This window comes from Dysidea avara, chromosome 9, assembly GCF_963678975.1.
Source record: "Dysidea avara chromosome 9, odDysAvar1.4, whole genome shotgun sequence".
Classification (NCBI taxonomy): domain Eukaryota; kingdom Metazoa; phylum Porifera; class Demospongiae; order Dictyoceratida; family Dysideidae; genus Dysidea; species Dysidea avara.
Genome location: NC_089280.1, coordinates 33,096,190 through 33,116,769, shown reverse-complemented (window position 1 = coordinate 33,116,769; position 20,580 = coordinate 33,096,190). Strand labels below are relative to the sequence as shown.

At 36.3% G+C, this 20,580-nt stretch overlaps 2 protein-coding genes and 1 long non-coding RNA gene across 4 annotated transcripts in view; 2 read left to right on the top strand and 1 right to left on the bottom strand.

Annotated features, from left to right (window-relative positions):
* LOC136267080 (uncharacterized) overlaps positions 1-20,580 on the top strand; it is a 341,703-nt gene that overhangs the window by 22,902 nt on the left and 298,221 nt on the right. The gene's annotated exons all lie outside the window — the stretch shown is intronic.
* The window catches only part of LOC136267075 (adhesion G-protein coupled receptor V1-like), an 84,257-nt gene continuing 68,291 nt past the window's right edge, over positions 4,615-20,580 (bottom strand). The window contains exons 31-38 of the mRNA XM_066062132.1: positions 20,392-20,541; positions 20,123-20,332; positions 19,943-20,077; positions 19,683-19,889; positions 5,803-6,072; positions 5,473-5,757; positions 4,943-5,117; positions 4,615-4,878 (exon numbers count right to left, since the gene is read on the bottom strand). Of these exons, the coding sequence (XP_065918204.1) occupies positions 4,692-4,878; positions 4,943-5,117; positions 5,473-5,757; positions 5,803-6,072; positions 19,683-19,889; positions 19,943-20,077; positions 20,123-20,332; positions 20,392-20,541 (1,619 nt within the window). The 3' untranslated portion in view covers positions 4,615-4,691. The remainder of the gene's footprint in view (positions 4,879-4,942; positions 5,118-5,472; positions 5,758-5,802; positions 6,073-19,682; positions 19,890-19,942; positions 20,078-20,122; positions 20,333-20,391; positions 20,542-20,580) is intronic.
* LOC136267092 (uncharacterized) lies at positions 9,373-10,380 on the top strand. Of its 2 annotated transcripts, none has more exons than XR_010706511.1 (3): positions 9,373-9,662; positions 9,842-9,926; positions 10,098-10,380. It is a non-coding gene; the product is annotated as an uncharacterized lncRNA (long non-coding RNA). The 2 variants fall into 2 exon arrangements; XR_010706510.1 differs by having other exon boundaries at positions 9,373-9,713.

Below are 20,580 nucleotides of genomic sequence, written 5' to 3'. Positions count from 1 at the left end.
TCTGACTAAGGAAAATTTTGAAATGTAGTCTGGGTGTGTCAAGCTTGAATCTGGAAGCAATTTTAGAAATGATCGAGATCTGGAAGTAATTTGATAATAGCAAGCTGAAGAGACAAAATTTAGAAGCAGGTGCTACATATGTATAAAACATGCAAGTCTCATTTTATTGGATTTTAAGGCAATTTATCTTATAGTAGACTGAAAGAAAAAGAATTAAAATTGGTTGGATTTAAATACTTGCACGAAACTGACAATAGAATTTAAACATTTCGTTGTCACTAATAATGTGATATTAATGATCTAAAAGTTTTTATTGCACATTGCTAGAGAAATAGTTATTGTGAAACACTTAATAATACAGTCACTTATCCAACAATAAGAACTACTTATTACAGTTACAGAATTCAGTGTATTTCCACTGTGTCTTCTTACATGAACATCTTCCTCCACAACCTCTTGAATTTTTGATCAGTTCCGTGTAGGCTTTTGAAACTACTGAGGTTTATCCAAACAGAAAACCATCTGCGATCTTTATAGATAATTTCCATCCAAAATCTTTGTACTTGGCATGTGTATATGTAAGCTATGTCACTGATGCTCCAAATGCCAGCTTGGTACAAGACTTGTTTACAGTACTTTACACTGCTTGAAGGTTCTTAGTTTACTAATTTGTTAAGATGCCTTACTGTAGTTATACTGATAGTAAAGTGTCAGTAAACTTAAGTATATGGAACATAATTATTTTACTAAGTTTTAAACTCTCAGTAAAACATCAGTGAATGCGGGTTTACTGAAAAACTACTAAAATAACAAACAATTAACTGTTCCATATACTGGGGATATACCACTGTAGTAAACTAAGATACTTCAAGCAGTGTTAAGAATTGATGGAATTGATTTCATTGTTCTAATGTTTTGACAAGAAGTGCTTGCTGTTAATAATTATTTTGCTGTTAATAATTATTGAAGAATGGGAATGGGAGGTTACAGTATGTGAGAAATGCATTGGTGACATCTGGAAATTAGTTCCATGCAGATTTGTTTTGAAAAAAAGAGGAAGTTGCAACCTGAATACAGGTAATGTTATGCATTTATTTTTCTCAGAGCATCATATATTGCTTTGATATTATTTCTAACTGATTTGGTCCTGAATGCCAGCCATACATCTGCAGAAGGATATCATTCAAGGAAACTGGAATTTTTGCCCATGTACAAAGATCTGCGCTACACATGTGTCAACTGTGTGTACCAAGCAGGTGGCTATGGTTGAACCATTATCAAGGTCATCTTGGAGGTGAATTAGTTTTCTGGCTGCATGTTTATGTGTGGTAGGTTACGTGGGTATCACCTGTGGCAGCCATGGCCAGTGACATGCCAGTTGTAGTGGCTACATACTTTCCTTCTACACACTCCATTAATGCCAATTGCAATTTGTCAGAAATGAAGAGTAGTCATAAAGAAAATCAATCCTGTTGCTTAGTAGTTTTTCTTACTATAGCTGCTTTTCTCTACGTTTTTTCTCCCTGTTTGCTTACATAACTGCATCAACTGGAGTAGAAGTTTCTAGATATGCTGCTTTATGTATGGTATGAAGACACTGGTAACATATTCATCACACCAGTTGTAGGCAAAAGATGAACTATTTGTACCTTGGCATCAAAAACAATATTGGAGATCTTGTTCCTGCTTCCTCAGGTGGCAGAATGAGTAAGTCTGATTTCCACTTCTTTACCTGACAGAGCTCTGTCAGGTAAAGAGGTGGAAATCAGACTTACTTATTCTAAGAAAATTGTAACTAGGAAAATACAGAAATCAAACCGTATCAATGAGGCCCACAAAGAATTCTCTTTTTTGTCAAAGCAATAGAACAATGAAATCAATTTCACTAACTAAGGATGATTTCTTACAGCACTGTAAATGAGGCTGGCATTTGGAGCACACTTACCAAGTACATAAAATTTTGGATGCATAGAAATTAAGCAAAAATTGCAGATGATTTTCTCTGATAATCCTTCCAGTGTATAGTCTCAAAAGCTTGCATAGAACTGGCTGCAAACGTTCTAGAGGTTGAATTGAGGAGGAAGATATGCTTGTAAAAAGGCACAGACCAATGCTCTGATCTAAGATTGTGAATTGTGCAGCTGTTACTGTGATAAACAGTTCTTATAAATTAAGTTTTGAATAAACGATTGTATTATTAGAGTGTTTCACAAAGAGTATATGTATTTCTCTATAATAGCACTGTGCAATATAAGTTGACCATTAATACCATCTTATTGGTAACAATGAAATCCATAAGCTGCATTGTCAGTTTCATGCAAGCGTTTCCAAATGGCTTTATGATTTTCTTTATTGTATAATTTTCAGAAATGTTATTTAAGATATATTTTCAACGACTTCATTGTATTGCTAGAATTTTATTACATGTCAAACAGGTGAAGAAGATAGTATGATTAAAGAAATCCAGTTCACATGCTCTCTAATAGAGCAGGCAATAATATATTCATTACTTTGATGGTTACAATCATTGCTAACAATGTTGAATAGTTTACTCTAGATAAGAAATTCTTAATAAGTATGCATGTACGTCATTAGGAAATTCCATGCATTTACAGATGAATGCAGCACATGTATGCATGGATTCCGAGCAAGATTCTAAATAGCTAATTCACAAACATAAGTAGCTACCGCATAAAATTTGGCTTTGTAAATCACTAGTCTAGATCAGAATTATTAGAATACCATATTAAATCTATGTAACCAGTAAATGATGTGTACGATGTTTCATGACTTTAGGGATTGCTGCTCTGCAAGCTTGCTAATTATTCAGTACACTATGTAATAGGCTATGGCCAAGGTTCTTCATGGTACTGAGGCAAGGTCGAGGTTTCTGAAGTCATGAAGAACAAAGAGCTTGGTTCCATCAACTTAGAGCATGGCTCGGTGTTTAATTTTAACCACATTATATTTTTTGAAACCCACAATCAAAATAAGTTTACATAACTAGGTTTTAAGTGCATATGACTGAACCCAATAAATATGTATAAAACTTGAACAAACTACTCAGCAGGTTTCTAACCAACTCAAGGAGGTTTCTAATATGCCAGGAGGTTTCTTAGTGAAATTAGAGACCTCGTAACAATCAATATCAAAGATCAAAGCTCTAAAATATTATTACGCTGTTGGTACCAGGGATTCATGAAATTTCAATGGTTGAATTCATGATCAGTCATTTGAAAATTATCTGCCATAACCATGTGCACTCATCAGACAACTTCTGTTATAGAAAACATTATAATATAAGATACAGTTTTTTTTGGACCAGGCTAATTAGAAGCTGTAGAAATTAGAGCATTACAAATATACAGTAGCTAGGAAGTGTTTGCTAAAAGTAAATGTGATCTTACAATGCTAATATTGTTATTAGTGGTAGGAATGGTACAGTATCTAATACTTGTTGCTAGGCACCCACCTACACTGTTAAAAATGGAGTGTTCCAGTACACCCTAATGGGGGAGTTCTATATACACTCACACCTTTAGGGTGTATTATTGTACACTTCTGGTGTTTAGTAAAATGGGTGTTCATGGAAGCACAAATGGAGTGTTAGGTTACACCCCAGGTGCTAATTGTTTTGATAATATGTGACATGACAGTAAATACTAAGTAAAAGTGAAGTATTCTTACCTTATGGCACTTATTGCAGTTTTACGTGACAAAATTTGTAAATAAGTGCCTAAAACCCACAATCGAAGTGATGCTTGGTGGTTAGGTTTTAAATACAAATTGAAAACCATACATAGAGTAAGAAAACATTTCAAGTAAGTGTGTTATGTATGTGTTACAATGTTATTACTGTAGAGTTATAATGCCATATACAGACATACATGTTCATGCTTGATATATAGTCCTATTGTACCATAGGTGAAACTATTGTAATTCATTACTTTTAAAAATCATGAAACACCCACTGAGGGTCTTGATTGTAACAGCACATATAACACCCTGAGGGGTGTTCATGGAAGAACCCATTGTAACAGTGTATTATGCTCACATTTTTACCTATTATGCTATGCTGCACTGCTGAAAATTTTTACCTATTATGCTTAAATTATGCTCAAGCTTTATGCCTTGTTTCTGTTTTGCTAATAAATTTGCAGTTATGGGCACATGATAAGTGGCTGAAGCAAATCTTTGCTCTTCAAAATGCATGTGACAGAAAAGATCAATACGTTAGAACAGTCATCTGCTTGATTGTTCTATTAGAGTTATTGACTGTTCTATTAGAGTTATTGACTGTTCTATTAGAGTATATCAATATTTTTCTGTGATATATAATTTGACTATCAAGAATTTGTAGTATGGTTCAAATATTCTTCCTATTATGCTAGCACTATGCTCAATGCTTTCAGGCACCTATCATGCTCATAATTATGCCAGCATAATCGGCAGGTCCCTACTTGTTGCTAAACATCATTATACCTGCTATATCAACATCATTGATGTTTTATAGCAATCATTGACTATCTGACAGTTTAGATTTTTCATATTGCCAAAGCTTTGCCCAGCAACCACAAGTTGCATTACAATTGCTATTATTATATTGTTATCCACTGCAGTTTTATAGCTCCACACTTCAAAAAAAGTAACTAATAACACACTACAGATTCAATGTAACAATGTCACACCAACTATTGTTTAGCCTTGCTAGAATTCTTAACAGGAATACACTCATATTGATGACCTGGTGTGCTGTCCAGGACACCAGTGACCGAGTATGCTGGATTATTCTCCATGTTCACATCACTGGATAACTTTTTTTCCACTAACTCATATGTTGGCTCAGCAGTGCTGGGTTTATGGGATGATGCAGGAGACCTGTATGCAAGTACACAAATTTGATCTTAATTCACAAATATTTGTAATGAAAACTAACACTTACGTTATTTCTGTTGATTTCATTCTTGCATTAGTTTTGCTCAACCGGACAATCCAAATTACTAAACCAATGATACACACTATAGCCACTATAAGAAGAACTGAAACTACAGCAATTCCAATTGTTCCAACATTGCTAGTACTGCTGCTGCTGCTATCACTTGCATCTCTAAATTCAGCTGGATAAAATATTGACTTTGATATACATATGGTTCCAATAAAACATACATCCAAAAATGCATAAATGTTTTATCATGTATGCATACACAGCCAATAGACATAAGGCAGAATGGGATACATTACCAGTATAGGCATGCCATTATAATAGATTGGGTTTGAGAGCTGGTGTTGAGCTTTTTACTTTAATAGCTGTTTACTGTTGGTATTAATCATTCCCTAAATAATGAAGGTGCTTACTACACAATTGGGTCATTTCAACCTGGAGCCATACAACCCCAAACCAAGTAACTGTGTTCCTGGTAAATGATTTCAAAGGAGTTGTAAAAGGGAACATACTTGCTTGTGCAAACTTACCATAGACAGTGACCATTGCGTTTTGTGATGTATCATTATAGACTTTTCCATCTGCTCCTTCATTACGAACTATGCAATAATATTCACCCTCATCTTGTTCTGTTACAGGGTATATAGTGAGTATAGATGTGTTCATCCCCTTAGCCCTGCCATCAGCTATCTCTCCATTAACTTTCTTCCACTGATATATGATAGGATCACTACCCTCTGCTTTACATATCAAAGAAGCTGCTGTGTTTTCATATGCAATCACTGATACTGGATGACCAGTAATCTGTACAGTCACTAAAATGATATAAATTACACATATTGTATCATTGAAATAGTTACCTGTTAATCGTGTTGGAGCTGAACTAGCAATAATTCTACTCTGATTGTGTACATGACATTGATAATACCCACTGTGGGATACTGTGACATTCTCGATATGAAGTATTGAACTGCTTATTTGCAAATTATTAAGTACTGTCATTGCAGTTTCACCTGTCTTTGACCATGAATACATCAAACTGTTTCCATTTTCAATAGCACTACATGTGAACATTGCACTGGACCCAACTTGAACAGTTTGGGGAGATGGCAGAACAGCAAACAGTGATGCTATAGAATTACACACAGAGTTACAGTATCAAGACACACAGTAGTGTGTCGTGCGGCCCAAGAAGCCGGCGCGCAACCCCGTGAGTATATTGACAGGAAGAAAGAAAACGCAATTTTCGCACCTCCGTAGCTCTGTGCTGCCTTGATGAAACAAGACAAATTTTGCTGTGTACATTCCCTCCAACTTCAGTACTCCACATTCCAAATTTGAGCGAAATCGCTTCAGGCATTCCTGAGATATGCGACTTCAAAAATTGGCTTAGTTTCTTCGTTTTTTTTCTTCTTATTTTTCTTCCTCTTTTCGCACACTTACAAAAACTGCTATAAAACGCGAATGCGTTATCCGATTGCCTTGAAATTTGGCACACAGAAGGGGGGTATAAAGGCGCATCTTGGTACCAACATTGGCTGGAATACCATAAACAGGCAAAGAGTTATGAGCGATTATGCACGAAAAATAACACCAATATGTTGTCACGCCTACAGGGTAAACCGCGTATGGGAAGAAGCTGAATATCGGTGGGTGAATAGGTTAACTATTGAACCTCAAACCTTTTGTGGTTTGAAAGAAATCGAGCTAAAAACCAGGAAGATAGAGCGAAACAATCAACAGTGTGTAACAATTACGCAATCGAGATTAGCTAATTATTATTATTATTATTGTTCTATACCATATGCGTATTTTGTACCATACGCGTATGGTACATACCATATGCGTATACGCGTACGGTACAACCATACGCGTATGGTACGGAAAATCGTACCATCTGAGTATAGCTAACCTGGTATGCGCATAATATCAAGCAGAAGGTTTTTGCACTGCCGTACCTATTGACTACGCCTGATGGCACTCTGCTGTTCGGGGAAGAGGGAGGGGGGAGGAGCTAGTCTTTCTGTTCAGTGAAGATCGAGATACTCTAATAGAGCAATCATATATTATTTTATTATATAATTGCAAGACCTCGCACAGCGAGTATAAATACAATATTCAAATCAAAATATATAGCTACAGCTAACTAATTATTACAATTTTACAGTTCATTTATAAGAAGGTCGTTAAACACGGTGATAGATGAAGCTTCAAAAGTCTCTGGTTGCAAGTTGTTCCATATAGCAGTGGAAGGAAAGAAGCTGAATTTATATGTGGCAATTCTAGTGAATGGCAGGGTAAGTTGATCTGATTACTGCGATTAAGATATAATTTACTTTACTGCATGATGCAAACCTATTTAAAATAAAGCATTCCTTAAAATAAAAGAATAACATGATATCTCGCATGACTATATATAAGTGATGAAACTGACATGACATCTTGGTTTAGGACAATATATGATAAAACCAATCATGAATTCATCACAGTGTTGGCAGATCCAGTCTTGAATCGTGTTAAGTCCTGCTGATCTGGTAGGATCTGATGAAATTCTACATTGTCAAAACTAATAAAGGTCAATCATCTGGGTTGGAAGCTTTACGAAAAACATGATAACACCTAGCTGCATACAGTATAAGTCTGAAAAGTATAATCAAAGGAAGGGGATTAAATATAATAATATTATGTCTTGATTTATACATAGTCATTGGTGTATATCTAGCTATAACAATGTATCTCGTTGTCTGTTTAACATTTCATTTCATCAAAGTATCTGACAGTTCCACAAAATACATGCAATAGAGCCATCACCCATATAATTATGATGGTTTATGTAAGCACCTGTGGATTATTTTCTTGATGTCTTCTGACTTTTGTACATATTGATTTATTGCCTCGTCCTGCTGTCTACTGCCTTATTTGTCATGGATTTCCATCTTGCATTTTTATCTTCATTTATCCACAGTGTAATTGATTTGAAAGTACACAAGCTGGTATACTGTATATGTTCTTTAGAATAGTTGAGTTAAAATGACCAGATTTGTGAAAAGGTAACTTTTCCACACATTTTACATACCAGCAAACAAAATGGCATAACACTTGACTCCTTACACTGATAAACTTGCTCTTAGTATCAAAATGCAGATAGATACTAGTAGCTACTGTGCACTCATGGATAATTGCATACAGGCAATTATAAGGTATATGTTCAAAAACTTACGAAACCCCGAAGTTCAAAATATGCAAGGGTCAAATTTTGTCTGTGAAAAAGGTACCTTTTTGCAAATCCGGTCACAAATTATCTAGCTGTTGCATAGCAACTGCACACACTGTATGGTAAATTTTAATTTTTGTTTCTTCTTCCACACAGTACATTGTGGCTGCAATTGCTACACATATATTGCTTCTTATTGGATTCATGATCCATTGTTGATACAATGAAAATTTTAAAAACTAGGCCATTATTACAAATGCTACTCCTCCTTCATATCTATAATAGAGTTAATGATGTAATGTAATGATGTGACATGATGTAATATAATGTAACATTAATATTGTGTACTGTAGTTGTAAGAGTTAGTTGTTATTGTGTACTTTCAGTTATTGCTTAATAATATTATATACAGTAGTCTGTTTTGCCTATAAATGGTCTGCCTACACTTCCCTACAATTAGAACAATACCCACACATAATATTTATGTGTTTACAAATACTCCTGAAGATAGTCAAAGATTAGTACAATAATTAAAAGCTATATAGAGCGATATTACCCAAAACTCTACTAGGGGTTTCTCTATACTTGTATATATGAACTTTGTAAAAATGTGTTTGGGTTTAAAGGTGCCCAATTATCCCTTCTACATAAAACAAGAGCAGCATGCTCCTTGCCTTACTCAGAAACTGAAATTGAAGTTTGATCTTCTAAAGCATTATTTAGGACAAAAGACATTGATTTCTTTTAGGCTGTAAAATTGTGCCAGCATATTGATATTCACAATTTTTCAATGAATATAACTGGAATGCATAGTGATATAAACGCTATAAGCCAGTAGTGGTAGCATTGTAGCTAAATATAAACATAAGATTTTGATATAATTATCCATATATTACATTCTGATTGGTTACAACATAGCAACCATATTAAATAATTTGCATCCATTGGCAAATGGAGCCAATTTTTTCAGGCATATATATATTATTTCATTAAATATTTTATTCTATTGTTGCTACATATAATCTATTGTTTACCTTTAATTTGTTAGTACACTATAGCTTCCACTTAAAAATGGATATTTATGCCTGGTGGCACTAAAGGTGTGTCACAGTTGAGCAGACAATTTTAATCAGATGAGCTCGAGAAGTACAATGTATAATGATTGCTCAAACAGAAGAAGACCTGGAGAATGCTGATACAATAACATTGAGGGAGGTAGCTGTTGTAATATGACATAATACATGTGTGTATTACTGTGTAGCTATGTAATCAGACAGGTTGTCTCTGTAAATTACCACATAATGTAGTTAAGGTTTTGAATTAGTTTTGTAATTGTATTCACATGCTTCTAGAAGTTTCTGGACCTGTACAGAACTTTTCTGTGGTTTTGTAGGTATAAAAGCAGTTGTAACTTTTAATACTTTAGAGTAGAATTGAGTAGCTGTACACTGTGTGACACTGTTTATTGAGTTGCTGATTAAAAGCTATTTTGTAGTCAATTGTCAGGTTAATTTGCGAATCTGCTAACAGTAGCAAAGAGATATAACTGTAGAGAAAGTAATGTTTTTAGTTTGCTAATTAATGTAAATCTGCATGGCTGTAGCTTATAGCAATATTAGACATGCTATACTCTAAGACTGATGCGCATAGTAATTAATTGTGCAATGATTTTTTTTAAACTGTAGTTCGCTGAATCTTTGCTATTGAATGAGGCATGTGCATTGCCGGCTGAGATGAAGTAGGAAAACATAACATGGCAGAGATTTTATGGTGAGTTTATGAGTTCTAATGTATAGTTCAGTAATGAATGTATATTAAGTAGCATTGTTTAATTATTAAGTGCGTTGTATAGCTACTCGCTACTTACTGTATGGGAAGACAATGTGTTTAGCTACTCGTACTCTTTAAAGTTAACAACATCCACATTAATTTGTGCTGTAGGTCCAGTGTGATGAATATACTATTTACAGTATGTATAAACAAGAAAAGTACGTAAACAAGAAATTGGATCCTCAAAAGAAGAAGAGTGTACATAGTGTATAAAAATGCAAATACATGCAGTGAGGAGCCATGTTGCACAACTGATGACATTTACGAAGTTCATTTTTCCAGTCAGTTATTAGCTTTGCACAAGCAGTATAATTATGTATAATTCAGTTAGAAATTACTAGCTACCATGCATGTTGTAATTGCTCTCCTTGCTTATTTACCCAATTCTGTTGTAAATTGTGAGTTATCCACACTTATAATTGAGTATATTATAAGACCATCTGCATGCTTCTGATAGCTAATGTATAAAGTATAGTATACATGCACAGTACCATTTATGTAAAGTTCTGCAGACAAAGTGACATAAGATTTAGGTACATTAGTATAGGACTATAGTGGGTATTGCATGGGCACGGCAAGGATAAAATGCATGTGTGCATGTACTGATGAATAAATTTATAGTTACAGCTCAGTAGTAAGCAGATTATTGTGTTGAGTTCTAAGTTTGCTCAGCTAGAACTGAATGCTTGTAAAGACAGCCCATTGTAGCTAGGTGATGGCAAGGCTAGAGAAAAGGCATAATACGCATATGGTACGTACCATACGCGTATGTTTATACCATACGCGTATGGTACGGAAAATCGTACCGTACGCGTATGGTACGTACCATACGCGTATGGTACATACCATACGCGTACGGTACAAAATACGCATATGGTATAGAACATTATTATTATTATTATTATTATGCTTGCCACGCCTACCAGATAAACCACTTGGGGTAATGCTTTGAAAATCGCTGTACAGATGGAGTTATCATCTTAGAAAGGCTCTTCAATGGTGTAGAAGAATCAGACTTAAAGCCACGGAGTTATAACACGAAATCCAACTTGGTGTAGCAAGTGCGAGATCGAGATACTCTAATAGAGCAGTCATCCTAATAGAGCAGTCACCCTGAACAGAATTCAAGAGATCAGTTAGAAATAAGTAACCTGTATAGAGATCAGCTACAAACAAATCACCCTGTAGAGAGTTCAACTACAAACAAACAAACAAAAAAAAAAAAAAAATCACGTGACGCGAGTGTGGCTAGGGTCTTCCTCTTCTTCCCTTGAAGAGTTTAAGACCCGGGAACTGCGTCTTTTTGTGTTTATTTTGTGTTACTCTACCCGTCCCAGTCGAATTATCGACTGGGATAGTCGCCAGCCTCGCCAGAAGACATTTTTAGACGTAAACTTTTGGAGTGGAAACTATGGCAACCCCTCGAAAACCCAAGAGGAAGCTGGCAGGAAGCTCTCCGCCCAAAAGAAAATCTAAAAACGTCAAGAACAGTGAAGCCGACTGCATAGTCTGCGAAGAAGCGATCTTGGAGCCTGGCGAAAATTCTGATGGTGATGAAGCCGTATTTTGTGAAGGTGACTGTCAAGGCTGGATCCACAGAAAATGCGCGGGCCTGACCCGTCCAGCATTTCTCAAACTAGGTGAGTCTGACTCTCAGTACTTATGCTCTCATTGTATGCTGGTTAACCAAAACAGTGAAATAAACAAATTAATGAATACCATCAAAGACCTAAACGCCAGCATAGTTTCACTTACAGAAACAATCACCTTACTACAGTCATCTGTCAACAACACAAATCAATCAGACCAGACAGCAGGCAACACATCGACATCTCTTAACATCCCATTAGAAGCCAGTGTCAATACTTCTGCAAATATAACCAATACCAAAGCCAGAAATACTGACAGAAACCACAACATTGTCATCTATGGTATCCAGGAGTGCCCTCCAAATATGCCAAGAGTCGCCAGATCTAAACTTGACTTGGAGAAAGTTCTCCCGATCCTTAACACCACCGACACTAGTATTGGTGATACTTCAATTAATGACATTCACCGATTGGGAAAATTCTCAGCTGATAACAATCGTCCAAGACCAATACTAGTTAAATTTCTCCGTACACTTGATGCCAGCACTGTCTTATTCAACAGAAGCAAAACCAAAAAACCTATCCTGATTAAACCTGACATGACACCTGAAGAGAGAAAGATAGAATCAATCCTCCTTCATGAACGTTGGAACCTTATTCAACAAGGAATAGACCGTAAGGCTATAAAACTTCGCAACGGTCAGATTCTTATCAACAACAGACTTCATGGCATAGTTACAGACTTCAAATTTGTTAATTCTTCCAGTGGTTCATCTACTACAAGCTCTACATCTGCTAGTATTGCACCCGACTCTGTCCCTAATCAACAACCCTCTGTTCCTAATCAAAATCAATGACTACCTAATTGTTTCTACATAAACACTAGAAGTATTGTTAATAAGCTAACACAATTCCAATCCTTAGTTTACTCTCATGAATATGACTTGGTTGCTATTACAGAAACCTGGTTAACCAGCAATGTATTTAACAATGAAATTCTACCAAATCAATACATTATCTATCGCAATGATCGTAGGTCTAGAGGTGGAGGGGTCCTAATTGCCGTTCGAACCCATATCATCAGTAAACTCTTACCCTCCCCCACCAATCTTGAGATGTTGACTGTTGAACTAAAGCTACCCAAATGCCTAATCTTATGTGTGGTATATCTTCCTCCTGATCCAACATCATCTCAAATTCGATCCCTATCAGATCACATATCACAGTTCCAGCAGTCACACAGTGTTGTTCTTCTAGGTGATTTTAATCTACCACATATAAACTGGGAAACAATGTGTGGTAATTGTCGAGCCTCTGAAGACTTATGCGACATGACCTTTGAATTGAATCTTGTCCAACTTATAACCTACCCAACACACATTCATGGCAACATACTTGACCTCATTCTTACCAATGACGAAGACCTCATCACAAATGTCTCAGTTAATTCTCCAGAATGTTCTCAGATTTCATCTGACCATTTCCCAATTTCCTTCAGTATTAACCAAAACTGTCTACCACTTCACAATACTACTACATTACAAGCTTATGATTATTCAAAAGCTGACTTTACGAGTATGAATGACTTTATTTTAAATTCTAACATTGCTGACTGCTTAACCTGTGATGATGTTGAAAGCACTTGGTCTACCATCAAATCGGTCATCTCAGAAGCAATGTCCTTGTTTATACCCAAGTTTCAGTTGCGATCTAATCAGTATCCAAAGTGGTTTAGTCGTGATATAAGGCATCAGTTGAAGTGCCTTCACACTCTCAGAAGAACTCATAAACGTTCACCCACTCCCCATAATACTGCTAAACTTCGTCTAGCTGATGAACATTTTCAACAAAGTGTAGCTTTGGCCAAATCTAACTATGAGTCTTCCCTCATAAACAGTTATGCCGAATCCTCTAATCCTGCTATCTATCACTATATTAGAAGTTATACTAAATCTGGCACAATACCACCTACTGTACATCTCGATGACACTACAGCTTCAAGTGATGCTTCCCGAGCTAGTCTGTTCAATCGATACTTCCACTCAGTTTTTACAGCTCCAACATCTTCTGAACAAACCATTCCATCACTCCATCCAGATCAAATAAATTCTCTAACATTCACTGAGGATGAAGTATACTATGTTCTGTGCCAACTTGACCCTAACAAAGCTACTGGTATCGACAAAATTAGTCCCAAGGTCCTCAAAAACTGTGCTTTCTCACTAACCCGTCCATTATGCCATCTTTTTAATCTCAGTCTGTCAACTGGGTCAATTCCTGAGGAGTGGAAGATTCATTTAATTGTACCTGTATACAAATCAGAAGATAGATCTTCAGTAAAGAACTATCGTCCGATCTCCCTCCTCAGCAACACGTCTAAAGTCCTTGAAACTTTAGTCTATAACAACATAATCAATCACACACTCAGCCATATCACAAATTGTCAATTTGGGTTCCTTCCTGGTAGATCAACTACCCAACAACTGTTGCTATACTTGAACAGCATTCATCAAGTCACCACTCAAGGCCATCAAATAGACTCTATTTATTTGGATTTTCACAAGGCCTTCGACAGTGTTCCACATATGAAACTGCTAAATAAATTGAAGTCTTGTGGAATCTCTGGTAATCTCCATAAGTGGTTCAGCAGTTATCTACATAATCGTCTACAATGTGTAAGAATCTGTAATTCCATTTCCAACTTACTTCCTGTCCTGTCTGGGGTGCCTCAAGGTAGCACCCTTGGCCCACTGCTCTTCCTGCTATACATCAATGACCTACCATCTGTCATAAAATTCTCAAGTATATTCCAGTTTGCTGATGATACCAAACTATCTAAAAGTATTGCTGTTTCTTCTGACCAACTGTGCTTACAAGAAGATCTCAACCATTTATTCACCTGGAGTGTTAACAATGATTTTAGATTCAGTGTACCCAAATGCATCCACCTGAGTTTCAACAGTAAATTCACTACCACATATTCTATTGATGGCTGCCCACTCCCACAGCTTCTTTCTCATCGTGACTTAGGTTTGCAGCTTTCATCAGATATGTCCTGGTTCAAGCACTATCAAATCATAACTGCTAAAGCCTATAAATATTTAGGACTGCTGAGGCGTGTCTTCCATAGCTGCCATTCTATCAGAGCCAGAAAACTTCTTTATTTAACTCTAGTGAGATCTCAGTTAACTTATTGCTCACAATTGTGGAATCCTTATATGATCAAAGATACCACTATTCTTGAAAAAGTACAAAGACGAGCCACCAAGTTCATTCTAGCTGATTATGTCAGTGACTATAAAACACGCTTACTCCGGTTAGGTATCTTACCTCTAATGTATATGCTCGATCTCTATGATATTATGTTCCTTGTCAAAGCTTTACAACAGCCATCTTCTCAATTTAACATATACAACTACATATCATTTAGCTCTTCCAACACCAGGTCTTCATCTACTAACAAACTAAATCATGTCCGCACTAATAGTAACTATGCCAGAAACTTTTACTTTAATAGAATTCCCAGGATATGGAACCAATTACCTTGCATTGACATCAACCAGTCTCTACCAGTCATCAAAGCTACTATTCAGAACTATTTATGGCAACACTTCACCACAAATTTCTCTCCTGACAATCCCTGCACCTATCATTACTGCTGTAGATGCAGCAAGTGCTATGATTCTGGACTGACAATTAACTTTACTACATAAGTTTAATTAACTCCCGGCTGCCAGCACAGGTTGCTGGCAGACCATCAATGCAACTTTTTCTTCATCTATACCCACCTACACATGTACAATTGTAATTGTATGTTGCATTGTAAAGCATTAATAATAATAATAATAATAATAATAAACAATTCACCCTGTTCAGACATCAGTTAGAAGAAGTTTTCTTGTAGAGAGTTCAGTTACAAACAAATCACCCTGTTGAAAGATCAGCTAGAAGATGTCACCTTATAGATAGTTCAGTTACAAAGAAACCACCATGTAGAGAATTCAGCTACAAACTAGTGACCCTGTAGATACATCAGCTAGAAGAAGTTACCTTGTGGAGAGTTCAGCTACAAAGAAACCATTCTGTAAAGAGCTCAGCTGCAAACAAATCACCTATACAGAATTCAGCTACAAACAAATCACCCTGTAGAGAGATCAGCTAGAAGAAGTTACCTTGTAGATAGTTCAGCTACAAACAAATCATCCTGTAGAGAGATCAGCTAGAAGAAGTTACCTTGTAGATAGTTCGGCTACAAACAATTCACCCTGTACAGAGCTCAGTTAAAAGAGGTTTCCTTGTAGAGAGTTCAGCTACAGACAAATCACCCTGTAGAGAGATCAGTTAGAAGAAGTTACCTTGTAGATCGTTCAGCTACAAACAATTCACTCTGTAAAGAGATCATCTAGAAGAAGTTACCTTGTAGAGAGTTCAGCTACAAAGAAACCATCATGTAGAGAATTCAGCCGCAAACAAATCATGTATAGAGAGTTCAGCTACAAACAAATCTCCCTGTAGAGAGATCAGCTAGAAGAAGTTTCCTTGTAGAGAGTTCTGCTACAAACAAATTACCCTGTAGAAAGATCAGCTAGAAGAAATCACCTTGTAGAGAGTTCAGCTTCAAAGAAACAATCATGTGAGAGTTCAGGTACAAACAAATTGTCCTGTAGAGAGATCAGCTAGAAGAAGTTACCTTGTAGAGAGTTCAGCTACAAAGAAACCATCATGTAGATAGTTCAGGTACAAACAAATCACCCTGTAGAAAGATCAGCTATAGAAGAAATCACCTTGTAGAGAGTTCAGCTACAAAGAAACTATCATGTAGAGAGTTCAACTACAAACAAATCACCCTGTAGAAAGATCAGCTATAGAAGAAATCACCTTGTAGAGAGTTCAGTTACAAAGAAACCATCATGTAGAGAGTTCAGCTACAAACAAATCGGCCTGTAGAGAGATCAGCTAGAAGAAATTACCTTGTAGAGAGTTCAGCTACAAAGAAACCATCATGTAGAGAGTTCAGCTGCAAACAAATCACCTGTAGAGAGTTAAGCTACAAACAAATCTCCCTGTAGAGAGATCAGCTAGAAGAAGTCACCTTGCAGGGAGTTCAGTTACAAAGAAATAAACCATGTAGAGACTTCAGCTGCAAACAAATCACCTGTAGAGAGTTCAGCTAGAAACAAGTCACCCTGTAGAGAGATCAGCTAGAAACAAGTCACCTTGTAGAGAGTTCAGCTAGAAGAAGTCACATTGTAGAGCTACAAAGAAACTACCATGTAGAGTTCAGCTGCAAACAAATCACCCTGTAGAGAACTCAGCTACAAACAAATATGCAGTGTAAAAAGATCAGCTAGAAGAAGTTACCTTGTAGAGAGTTCAGCTACAGCGAAACCACCATGTAGAGAGTTCAGCTACAAACAAATCACCTGTAGAGAGTTCAGCTAGAAACAAGTCACCCTGTAGAGAGATCAGCTAGAAACAAGTCACCTTGTAGAGAGTTCAGCTAGAAGAAGTCACGTTGTAGAGAGTTCAGCTACAAAGAAACCACCATTTAGAGAGTTCAGCTGCAAACAAATCAGCCAGTAGAAAGTTCAGCTATGAACAGATCACCCTGTTGAGAGTTCAGTTAGAAACAAGGAATCCTGTAGAGAGATCACCTAGAAGTATCGCCTTGTAGAGAGTTCAGCTACAAACAAATCACCGGTAGAGAGTTCAGCTACAAACAAATCACCCTGTAGAGAGATCAGCTAGAAGTAGTCACCTTGTAGAGAGTTCAGCTATAAAGAAACCACCATGTAGAGAATTCAGCTGCAAACAAACACCCCGTAGAGAACTCAGCTACAAACAAATCGCCCTGTAGAAAGATCAGCTAGAAGAAGTTACCTTGTAGGGATTTCAGCTACAAACAAATCACCCTGTAGAGAGTTCAGCTACAAAAAAACCATTCTGTAAAGAGCTCAGCTGCAAACAAATCACTTGTACAGAATTCAGCTACAAACAAATCACCCTGTAGAGAGATCAGCTAGAAGAAATTACCTTGTAGATAGTTCAGCTACAAACAAATCACCCTGTAGAAAGATCAGTTAGAAGAAGTTACTTTGGAGAAAGTTCAGCAATAAAGAAACCATTTTGTAAAGAGCTCAGCTGCAAACAAATCACCTGTACAGAATTCAACTACGAACAAATCACCCTGTAGAGAGATCAGCTATAAGAAGTTACCTTGTAGATAGTTCAGCTACAAACAAATCACCCTGTAGAAAGATCAGTTAGAAGAAGTTACTTTGGAGAAAGTTCAGCAATAAAGAAACCATTTTGTAAAGAGCTCAGCTGCAAACAAATCACCTGTACAGAATTCAACTACGAACAAATCACCCTGTAGAGAGATCAGCTATAAGAAGTTACCTTGTAGATAGTTCAGCTACAAACAAATCTCCCTGTAGAGAGATCAGCTAGAAGAAATTACCTTGTAGAGAGTTCAGCTACAAAGAAACCACCATGTAGAGAGTTCAGCTGCAAAGAAATCACCCTGTAGAAAATTCTGCCAGAAACAAATTGCCCTGTAGAAAGATCAGTTAGAAGAAGTTACCTTTTAGAGAGTTCAGCTACAAAGAAACCATTCTGTAAAGAGCTCAGCTGCAAACAAATCACCTATACAGAATTCAGCTACAAACACATCACCCTGTAGAGAGATCAGCTAGAAGAAGTTACCTTGTAGATCGTTCAGCTACAAACAATTCACCCTGTAGAGAGAGCAATTAGAAGAAGTCACCTTGTAGAGTGTTCAGTTACAAAGAAACCACCATGGAGATTTCTGTAATCAATATAATATTATGTGACCGGATTTGCGAAAAGGGGTCTTCCACACACATCCAATTCTGTAACCGTTGGAGACCATAACTCAGTGTTCAAGTAACATATTAACCTGAAAGTTTCACCATGTATTCAGCTATAGTGGTGCTCACCACTGCCCAAAAGTCAAGGCAATAGCTCTTTCCAATCTGAAGTTATCAATTGTCAAAGTTGGCAAATTGGATGTGTGTGGAAGACCCCTTTTCGCAAATCCGGTCACACATGTATTATACAGTATACATAATTTGTACATTTACTGATAAAATATTTAAAGTACATCTACTTCATCTTTTCTTCTTCCTGTAGTAAAGAAAAAAACATAGGTTAAAAAAGTCCCAAAGCTGGCCATAGGCCGGCTTTGGGGTATAGAAATACAAAAAGAAATGAAATCTAATCCAAAACAGCCAAGCTGTAAAAAAAGTGTGCGGCCCTCAGAAAGGCTATGGTGAAAAAAGATGTGAAATCCAAGGTGGCGGCCAAGAAATGGCTGTGATGGTAGGTTAATGGTAAAAATTTTAATAATGACAATTTAGGTAAATTTTGTGAAGCGGCACAAAAATTCACCTGAATTGTCGTTATTAAAATTTTTAACATTAACCTACCATCACAGCCATTTCTTGGCCAACACCTTGGATTTCACATCTTTTTTCACCATAGCCTTTCTGAGGGCCGCACACTTTTTTACAGCTTGGCTGTTTTGGATTAGATATAAATAACTTTGAAAAATGAAATTAGCTGTGATAGTTTTATGCATTGCTGTATATAAAATACCAGAAATTATATTGTAGATGATGCACGGTCAATAATTTCTTGCAAACACATTGTCCACATTCTAAAATGCTGTGGTAACTATTGAAAATGTTTTCTTTAAACATTGTACAATATATTTCCCTTTTACTTAATCAGAGCTTTATTTAGATAAATATAGTAATCTTGACTAAAAATATGAAGTAATTTTTACAGATTCAATAAACAAGTTCAATATTACATACTATGCATGTAATAATTGATTTTGCAATAATGCATACAGAATTATCAAAAAAATAATTATCTTATAAGCTGGCTGTTTTTCCATTAAAATGGATTCACTCATGTGTGTGCATATGAACAAAGATAGGTAGGTACATAGATAGATAGGTATATATGCACATGTGCACGTTTTTATGATAACAATTTCAGTAAACCAGGCACAGGCCCACAGGTGGCTACAAGCTGTTTGTGGGCATGTGCCTGGTTTAATAAGTGCTACCAATCATCTTACCATCATCATCTTTTATTATCACTTCACTAGTGCTAATACTTCCACTAATAACTCCACAAGATGAGAATGGAACACTAAGTGTTAGTGTAAATGTTTCATTGTACTCTACAATCTTGTCATCAATTATGTATATCATCAATAGTTTTGATGTCATATTAGCTGGTATATTTACAACAGCACCAAAATTTCTAAGATAATCATTTCCTTCTGTTTTACAGAAATATGACATCATGTGAGTGAATTCAATTCAATCTGCTCACCTCTGGTAGTAACATCAACTGAATTAATAATCACATCAAATGGTTTGGATGATGGTTGATTCAGTACTATCATTATCATCACTTCAACACTGTCTTCCCTTACTTCATATGATGACTTGTCAAAGTTCACCTCAACTGTATAATATTATCACTTACACTGACTACTACTCCATTACTGACCTGTACTGTCCGTGATCCTTACTGTAGATGTCTGTCTGTTTGTTCTTAGTGATACTTGAGGATTATTACTTGGTAGTGATAATCTAATATTGAATCTTTCATCTCCTTCCAGCTCCTCATCACAACTCACTGATATGTTAACTCTTTTACTCACTTCTCCAATACCAAATATTACAGTAATTGGATCAGAGTCAAAGTCTACACCTGATCCTATCACAGTACAGTATTACTAGTTCATACATTGTGTTACTTGTTAATGTATCCCTCACCTCTTGCTGACACTGGTGATTGTTCAGAAGGAGTCACCACTACTTCAATAGGTATGATAGATGATCCTCCTGATATTATCACTACAACTTCTACATGTCCTGATGACTCTGAACCAACAAATCTTCTAGACTCAAACTTTACTACCAATACTATGTGGAAACACATAGCTCTAGACACAATTTGCTATA